General features: G+C 37.3%; 1 protein-coding gene across 1 annotated transcript in view; it reads left to right on the top strand.

The window, feature by feature from the left end:
- Window positions 1-10,271, top strand: part of ptchd4 (patched domain containing 4) — a 74,326-nt gene that overhangs the window by 13,846 nt on the left and 50,209 nt on the right. The window contains exon 2 of the mRNA XM_005752887.1: window positions 7,125-7,620. Coding sequence (XP_005752944.1) covers window positions 7,125-7,620 — 496 coding nt within the window. The remainder of the gene's footprint in view (window positions 1-7,124; window positions 7,621-10,271) is intronic.

The raw sequence follows: 10,271 nt of genomic DNA, 5'->3' as shown, positions 1-10,271 counted from the left end.
TAATGGATTGCATTTATATAGCACTTTTCGGGGCCCTCAAAGCGCTTTACAATTCCACTATTCATTCACTCTCACATTCACACACTGGTGGAGGCAAGCTACAGTAGTAGCCACAGCTGCCCTGGGACAGACTGACAGAAGCGAGGCTGCCATATTGCGCCATCGGCCCCTCTGGCCATCACCAGTAGGCGGTAGGTCAAGTGTCTTGCCCAAGGACACAACGACTGAGACTGTCCGAGCCAGGGCTCAAACTGGCAACCTTCCGGTTACGAGACGAACACCCAACTCTTGAGCCATGAATAAATAATATTGATTTAGGCACTCATTTCAAAGAATATAATTACAGACAGGTCTGTTTTTGCCTCCTTGAGCTTATACACAACTTAACACAGCACTACTGTGGACAGACGGAAACACAGCTCCTCCTCTCTTTGAAGTAGTTAATGTTCATAATGATTATTATGATGACGGTATCATATGAAGGTCAGTAGAGCTCCCATTTAAACCACAGTTATTATAATTTTTTATTTTCTAATTAGCTTTTAATTTGTCTTGACATTCTGTTTTTATGTCACTTTAGTTTCCACAGTAGATTTTTTTAATTTCAGATTATTATTTTTTATCATTTGAAAATGTTTAGTTTTAATTTAGTTTAAGTTTTTTTCAGTGTACGTTTTATTCATTTCTTTTTTAGTGACAGGCAAGATTTATGAAAATTAGTGCATGTGTTACAATAAAAACACAACTTTTTGGAAACAGTGGACTCGCAGTCTTATAAGCATTCAGACTCAAAAAAGTCTATCAGTGACTCACTAATAGAGAAGTTGTAATGTTTATTTATTTTTACATAGTTAACAGATACCAAAACTAGGGATACTTCCTCTACATTTGTATTTCATTTTGGTTAGTTTTAGAAGTGGACAAAATTGTTTCAGTTAGTTTCAAAAATATTGTAGAAGTATAGTTTTTATTTTAATTTGACTTAACCTCTAGTTCTAGTTTTGTTTTAGAAACTATACTAACCTAAGTTTGAGCAACATTTAAGTAATAAAAATATAATTAATGTTAACCTTTCAGCTTAGACATTTACCATTTAACTGTTAGTTTTCGTGATAGCCACATTACATTGGGTGACATTAACGTAGGCGCTAGCACATTACAGGCTGGGGATATAATATTAAGCTCAGTATTGTATAGTGATGAAATCTGAAAAGTCTTGTACATAATTATAAGCAGTCTGCTTTCCCTGATAGCCTTTTACCATATCTGCAAACATTCCTGTTTTGCTGTTTTCTACCAGAAAACTCTTGTAATTTATATGATTTTTTAAATTTTATTATGAATAACTGTAGCATCCCTGAGTTTTAAGTGTTCATTTGCACCAATGGGAACCCCATTGGTGGTTGTGGGGGTTGAGCTGAATGGGGTTAAAAGTGTTTCAGCAGTCAACTTCTGTACAGAAATGAAGACTTTTGCCATCTTAGCTGTTCTTAGCTAAGAACAGCCATCTTAGCTGTTCTTAGCTAAAATGGCAAAAGTTTCTTTAACTCTTATTGCAAAGACACAGTAAAGAGCAAGAGTTAAAGAAACCCCAAACTAGCAAGATGAGCTTTTCAACAGACAAAAGCAAACCATGACAATAAATATACCGTAGGACCTCCAAAACACAGGTTTAGGATCCAGGAATATGGTTTGGTTTGTTTATGGAACTACACGTCAGGTTGATGCAGTCTGCAACAACTTGAATGGCGTGGAAGGTTGTGGTGTAGGGTTAAGAAGGTTTTCTGGTTACATCGTAAGTTAGAATTCAGAGTTCCCACAGAAGTCTAAATCCAGTCATATGTTTCACCTCAGAAGGTCACTATGAGTGAAAACATGTTTGGGTCAGGTTTTACTTTCTACTCCTCAGTAATTTTGACTTGGACATCTTTTTGCACGTCCAATCACTTTAATTTCAATAATGACTACTGTTAGGTTTATATTGTTGGATTGTGATGTATGTTTAGAAATATATACTCATATATGCTTATATGAGTATATATAATCGATTGCATATTGATAGGCTGTCTGATCCTTAGTAGTGTGCCTTCCAGAGGGTTCTGGCATGCACACACACCCTAAGGTCATGAGAGAGGTCGTACCTTCTCTTACTGATTTATGGTATAGGAGGACACCTACTCTGTATCTGTTTAATTATAAGAGCCCTTTGTTTAGGTGGACCGCTAGACTCCTGGCACCAGCTCTGGGGAGTCGTTCACAGGGTCACATCTTGACACACACACAAAAACACACACGCATACCTACACATACACACAGATGGTACTCTTTGTTCACGTGTATGCCTATGTAAGATGTCATATGTTAATGAACCTATGCATATTCATGTAACCACAACAAAGAGCAGTGCTACGGGGGAGCTAACTGAGAGTGACTGGGGTTCGAGCGTCAGGAGCAGCGCTCGTCACAGTTCTCTCCCTCGTGCACGAGATCACACAAAGAGCTCTGCCTGGTGTCCAGTGCTTTTTGCCATTGTAGTAGAATTGTCTCTAATTGTTCCAGCGAGGGGTTTGTGCTAAACAAACCTATCAACTACCTGTCTTAGGTGTAGGATTTGGTTTAGGTTACTATCTTAAAATCCACCCGGTCAGTGCCAAACCAGCTACAATTAGGTTTGCCAACAAATATTCTGCATTTTATTCTGCAATCAAATATTTAAAACATTCGCTCGATCACAAAATTTGTGAGTGGGGTGTGGGGGTTATACCCTTGGCAGAACATAATGCAAAGCTGGATTTTCACAACAAACGTTGTTAGAGACTGTGCTGCTGGGGAGCTAACAGAGTACTAGCCACCTTTACTTTTAATACCAGAATAGGTGTGTGGTGTAGGACAAGATGTAGCTCTCACTGCACCAGTAAGAGGGAAAAGCGAGAGAGTGGTGAGTGATTACTATATCACCTAACACATAAGCTGTGAGAGACATAAGCTATAAGCTGATGTAAGCAGAACAACTGAAGGTAGATGGTTTTCAGTAATCTCATCTGTCTGAGTCTTTTAGAATACAAGTCTTTAGTTCTATTAACTCCTTTAGGCTGTATTTATCATTTATGTAAAACTATCCCAACGTAACAGGTGGCTAATAACAAACCTGGGCTAGCATAATGGTTGTAGCATATGTTTGAAAATTCAAACCTTCCTGATTCTTACTGTAGGTCTTCTTACCCATTTTTTTTTTACCTTTTGCTTATTTAATAATGTGTTGGTTTGAACCTAATGTGGACTTATTGAACATAGTGAAAAATTAGGTATTTTAAAGAAAACTCAAATACTAGTAGGGGTTGGACCAGGAAAGCTCTTTCTCCACCTCTTCCACCATCACCACCTCCATCTCACCTCAGACAGCAGTGAGGTGTCACCTCCCTCTTTCACACATCACTCAGCACATTTATCACACACAGTTCCTTTTTTGTCTCTCTGTGCTCACCTGGCCTCACTCTCATACGCAAGTTTATTTTGTCTTATAAGGACTGCCACAAAGAAGAATAGAGAACAAAGCTGACAATTCTGCAGGCACAGAAATTGTTGCCCCGATTATGTCTCATTACTCACTTTCTTTAAAGCTTCAAAGGCACGCATGTTTAAGACTGCACACACTCTGAGCATGTATTGGCTCAGTGCAGATATTTATACATAAGTGTGCTGTGACTGTTGAGATTCATTTGAAATGCTTTAGTGAAACCAAGAAGTGAGTGTGATAGAGTAATTTGAGCTTTGCGAAATTACACAAGTGAAATTGGAGCAAAAGCTTTTTGAGCTCCCTCAGCAATGTAATGTGATTACATTACATAAACATGTTCGTACACTGTCACGAAATGACAAATCTGAAGCACCGAGTTGGGATTGTTTTCGAAGAATGATAAAGCTCGAAAATAACATGCAGATCTCGCTCTTATAAATGGATCGATTTGAAGCAGACAGTAATAAAAGTCTCAGACTCTGACAGAAAACCTGACTTTTGAGTTATGGATGAGCTCAATCATGTGACTTCAAAATGCAGTGTCCACCACCAGTTTATTCTGCTGTTCACATAATCCCAGAGTGGAATAACTCCTTTCTCCTCACACTGAAGTAAATTGTTTACTGAAAATGAAGCAAACAATTGCAGGGATTTATTTATCTAGAAGCCTCAGATTTTTATCAAGCTCCCTGCTGTGAAACAGTACATTGCGACTATTTGATTGTGCTGGATTATTGTGTTTGTGACAAGATAAAGCACATTTACAATAAGCTGCAAATTAAAACTGAAACTGTTCTGGTTGCAGAAACCAGGCAGGAGTTTCACAGTTTCACTGGTGCGTGTCTTGATTTAGTGATTAAATAGACCAATACAATATTTGCGCTGCAGCTTTAAATAATTGTATAATTACTTTTGAGGCATAAGCTTATAGCTATAATGTGTGCATTATTAGTTTAATGACTTTACCATACAGTCACAATAAATACACATATTTGGACACATTACCTAAAAATCTAAACCAGGCAAGGGAAATAAATGATGAACAACAAAAACTATACTATTTTGTTTTATGTCTTTCATATATACTTTCAATGCAGGATCCTCATATAAAAAAGAAAGCCCACCCTCTTTTATGTATCAGGGTAAAATGAGAAATTATCTGGTTCTAAAACAATTTAAAGAGAACATCAGCTGAAGAATAACATGAAATATTTTACTATGTAATTTTTGTGTTGTTTTTCAAAAACTAAACCAAAATCCAGAAACAGGGTGGGCAGTATAGTCTCAAAATTGGAGGAAGATATTTCAAGAAAATCTGCAATAACAATATTTCTGATGATATAGAGAAAAAAATTGTGAACATTTCATGGACTCGAGTTTATAGCCTTTATAAGTGCAAGTAAATGAAGACTATTTTCGATCCATCTTTCCCAAGCATCTACTGTCACTGAGGACAGATTTCCTCATTTGAATTTGAATTTCCATTGAAATAAGGTCCCATTGTAGTGCAATATTAGTCGCAATATTAGTTTTAAATAAAAAATGTAGATGGATAACATGAGTGTGTGTAAAACTTTGGTTTAATTATAACTAAAGTAAATACTGTATCTAGTAACTCTGAGCCGACAATATTATGACAGAATACAACTGAAAAATATTTTCTATTTTCTGCTTTTCCACCATTTAACTGCATTATTATTGTCCATCCAGCATTTTTTCTTCGTGTCATCTAGAGTGTCAGTAGCACGTGTAACCAGTGAGGCTGCTAGTTTTTTGTCTTTCACAGCCTGGTTCTATGCAGCAGTATGTTTTTGCCTCAAGTAATGAAACATGTTAGCTAAGTTGTGCTGCCGTGCTCTGTTTAAAGAAAGGACCTTTCAGACCCTTCCAAACAGACTCTACTTGTTCAGTCTTTTTCTAACTGTTCTTTAATCTCCTAGGACCTGGCGTCCACATATGTGGATATCACATTTTGGGTTGTCTAGACCAAAATAGTCAATTTTGCTCTACAAGCCCATATGGAAAAGAAATAGTAAAAACTTATAAAAGACTTGCATAAGATGTGGCCTACTTCATATAGTGAATCATACAAGGCTTATATGATTTACTCATGAAAGTGGCCACTTTCTCATTACTTTCATATATTGTTTTAGTAAGTATCCAAAACATACAAGTTTCATTTATATAATTTTTCAAGGGATCTTATATCTGTTTTCACTTTTGTATGCTTTTCATACAGGTTTCACACAAGACAGATACAAACTTTATAAGTTTTATATATATCTTTTCCATATGGGAGGGCCTGATATCCATTTACGAGGATGCTATACTGCCACTGTTCTGTCAAAATTTACAGTGAATGTCCTCTTATGTGGATCTCGTTTTTTCTCAAAAATAAAATCAGGTAAAAAAAAATAAAATCACGCAATTCTTTGTTTTTACATTCATCAGGTCCCAATCAGCCCAAATAGCAAAGAGAAATTAAAAATGCATGCCATGAAAGAGTTTGGGTCTTAGGAGGTTAACAGTGAAGTTTAACATCTGAAAAGTAACTTTTGATTCATTTCCTTTATTTTATTTATTTTTGTGCTTTTTCTTTGATCATTGCACAATCTTACCTTGGGGTGAAAATGCCAGAACACCCTCTTCTGGGAAGATTAATAGCTGTGTTAAATGTTTTCCACTTATGAATAATTAAATAATTAAAATAATTAATCTTAATGTTCTATTAATGAATTTTGTTGTCATTGCCTTTTTTTTTCAGAATTGCTTTTAATTTCGTTTTTAGTTTGCTTGACATCATCACTGGTGTGATAACTTTGACCTACCTCAGGATGCCTTCAGCAGCCATTCCTGAAAAGAAAAAAAGTTATAATGTACCAATGGCATTATAACTTTTTTTTGATGTAGTCTGTGGCGCAGTAATGGCTAATATAACAGGAACAGGTTTAAGGTAATTGTGGAAACCCCATTACCCAGTGACACATCTTTTTATTTCTCATTTGGAACAGTTAAATTTTTCTCAACGAGTCACCTTTTACCTGGGTGAAGCCAAGAGATTGATGCATATTTTTCATGCTTCTGTTTGCATCAGACCCTTATAGCATGTAGCATTATTTGGTCATCCCTTGCCTTTGCTGGGCTGCACTGCTGTATCATTTGGCACCTTATACATCAGTAGTTCTGCCAATACTTTCAACTTAATAATGAATGGTTGTGTAACAACAACCAACAGGCTTCTATTATAATCTGACTTCTGTGTGATAGACTAATGCTTACTCACTTTTATTGTTCCAGCAGGCTTATTGAATTCCTCCTGTGCAATTCTTCTTGGACTTATCTCCATGCTCTTGTCACTGTGACGTCTTGTTTGTGCTGTACAATCTGATTAATGAAAAAATTAGTACAGAGCAGCATCAGTCCTGTCCGCAGCTGTGAGGTGGGTTCATATTAAAAAGTAAAGCAAATAGAACAAAAATGAAAGCTGGTATCAAAGAACGTATAGTGAGAAGCAGGACATTTGCTTTGAAGTTACTGGACTCCTGTGCCTTCCATGGTATGCTACTTTAATTGCAGCTAATATCTAATACCTCTGAATTCTGTGCAGGATGGCCGTGTGGCCTTCATCGGGCACCAGCTGGGCGGTGTGTCCTTCTCACCCAACAGCCGTGACCAGCAGGTCAAGTTTGCTCGTGCTGTCCAAATCACATACTACCTCCGAAATCATGGACCCGTGGTGCAGGATGCTATTGCAGAGCGCTGGGAGAATGAGTTCTGTGCCCTGGCCAGTCGACTGTCCACAGCCGAGGTCCCCCATGCAGCAGACCAGCTCCACATCCAGTCACTCACATCCTTCAGTCTGTGGCGGGACTTCCACCAGACGGGCCTGCTGGCCAAGGGTGAGGTGTTGGTCAGTCTGGTGCTGGTGCTCCTGGCCGCCACCATCTCCAGCTCTATGCGGGACTGCCTAAGGGGGAAACCTTTCCTGGGACTCCTGGGTGTGCTGACCATCTGCATTGCCAATGTGACGGCTGCAGGGATCTTCTTCATATCAGATGGGAAGTTCAACTCTACACTACTGGGGATACCATTCTTTGCAATGGGTGAGTGGCAATATGGGTCATAACAGAAAATGTGTGTTCATGTGTGTGTGTGTATACAGTTGTTTGGGTAAAAATGCTTATCTTAGGTTCACACTGATAGTGAGTTGATTGTGGTTTGCAAATTGTGATGGGCAACACTGCTGCAAAGTAATAAGCATGGTATGTGTTTGTTTGGCTGATCTTTATCACCACAACCTTTCTCAAGGCAATCCTATCCTTACTGAACAGAATTTCAGGTTGAACTCCATCAAAATCCAAACCAGAATTTACCATGAAGTCACGTCCAATATAATTAAAATCTAAATTTGAATTCAAAGTTATGTTTAACTCATGGCACATTTCAGTCATTTGATAGTCTTGATTCACTGCAGGAACTCCTTTTTGTGTTTTTTAAAAATTTTTTGTCTGAATCATGAATGCCCAAGTCATCAAAATTCACGAGTTTCTACTGCAGTGATGTTGTGGGTTTTTATTTTTAAGTGAATGAGTTATTGTTTGCAAATGTATACATACCACCGTGTACAGTAAAAAAAAAAAAAAAAGACATTTACTCTTTTCTCTGTAGAGATCACACTGAAGTCCCATCCAAACTAGAGGGCAAAGCAAGTTCACTGAAATACTGTGAAGGTGCATCCTTATCTGGTAGCACAAGACTAATTAACGCCTTAAAGCTTTTGTGTGATGAGACTCACTACCAATAAGTTATGCCCATGAGGTCCAAGTCATCCTTGGTGATGACTCTATCCTATGGGATTATGTCTTTATTTTAAAAATTGTGTTCCAGAGTCTTAGCAATGAGACAAAAAACATTCTAACATTCTAACTGAAAATCAAAAATGTATTTCCTTTTATTTTTATTTTTTTACAAAAAACCCCTACAAAAATCAAACAGTTTGCTAACATACCAGCTTGCTGTTCCTGTTAGCTAAGGCCATATACATCTTTCAAATAACAAACTATAGTATAGGATGCCAATGCAGTAAAGTGTTAATGCAATGTAAATCTAAGATCTAATCTAAGAAAAACATTTACTCAGTATTTCATGGTATCGTAAGTTACATGTTGTAGAGGAGAATTTTCCCCTCCAGCAGGCTTGTTTTTGTTTTGTATTTTTTATTTGTTTGTTATTTTTTGTTTTTTAGAAAATTACAGAATATGCCTCGATTGCATAAAGTGTCATAAGATTTTTTTTCCCCCAGTTCAATCCTTTCAATTTTATTAGAAAAATAGAAAGCAGTACAATACAATATCAGTATTTTAATCCTTGACATTGACAACTAAAAATGCAGGTACTGAACATTGTAAATTAACATAAATATTACTTCAAAAAATGACCTGAATCACATTGTTTCTTAATAACCAGTTATCAGTATAAACCTTAAGCTACAGTCCCACACACCAACACAAATCCCTATCCTTATGAAGACACACATATGATCTTTGTTTTCAAACTTACCTATGAACACAAAGTCGACAACACCAAGCAAAGATGAAAACCAGCACAAAGAGACTTCAAAGCGATTGCCACACTGACTCTACTTTAGAAATATGAACAGGTAGAATTGGAGGCTGTGGCCTGACTTCTAATCAGTCTGTTACCTGTTGAAGTTCACTCTGGCTGCTGGCTGTTGGGTATACACTTAGCTTTATCATCACTCATTTTTGGCTAGCTTTGCGTTGGTGTGCAGATAACTAAAGAAACTTTGTAACATGATTAATGATAGAAATGTAAGTGTAATTTTAGTAATGAATTTAGTTCAGTAATGGGTTGCTGTGTTATTGAAAAATGTAGTGTGATTACAATAACTCAACAGTGTTTGCCAGTAGAAAACCTGCTGAATCAGCAACATGCTAGCAGTGAGATGTGCATTTTCAGGTATTCTTGATGCCAAATTGGTTATCAGTTTTGGATGATGTGGCAAAGAAGAAAGATTCTTATTGGTTTGTAAAGGTAGGAGTAGGGCTGGGCAATATGGCCTAAAATCCATATCACTGTATAATTTGAAGCATGTATCAGGGTCATCAGCATCCTTATGTATGAATTCTGACCTCGAACCGATTTTATGTAGTACAAGGCGCACAGAAATCTGTCAAAAATGTTTTAGTACAACTTTAGTAAGCTATGAAGGATCAGTGTTGCCAACTCCTCAGTAAGGAAAATCGCTATTGGTTGTCCTAAAAGTCGCTAGAATTCGCTAAATGACGTCATTGCCTAATTTGCATAATTGGTCATGCTAATGTAATTGCAACCTATGTTGTTGGAGAGAGAAATAAAATAGTGGAAGAGACAAGAAGTGAGTAAAAAACATTGTAAATGCATTTAGAATTTATTCAGAACTATAAATTTAATTTCTTTTAGCAATTATTGTTTTTTAATGTCACAATTCCAACCCTGCTCCTTTACCCGGGCTTGGACCGGCATAAGTGACCCAAAATAGACGCTCTGGTGGAGTTACTTTGTGTGTGTGTGTTTATAAGTAAATGGTAAATGGCCTGTATTTGTATAGCACTTTTCTAGTCCCTAAGGACCCCAAAGCGCTTTACACAACCTGTCATCCACCCATTCACACACACATTCACACACTGGAGATGGCAAGCTACAATGTAGCCACAGCCACCCTGGGGCGCACTGACAGAGGCGAGGCTGCCGG

Source organism: Pundamilia nyererei, unplaced genomic scaffold, assembly GCF_000239375.1.
Source record: "Pundamilia nyererei isolate P.nyererei 1_Seehausen unplaced genomic scaffold, PunNye1.0 scaffold00389, whole genome shotgun sequence".
Classification (NCBI taxonomy): domain Eukaryota; kingdom Metazoa; phylum Chordata; class Actinopteri; order Cichliformes; family Cichlidae; genus Pundamilia; species Pundamilia nyererei.
Note: the sequence above shows the minus strand (reverse complement) of the source record. Positions and strands in the feature narration are given on the sequence as shown.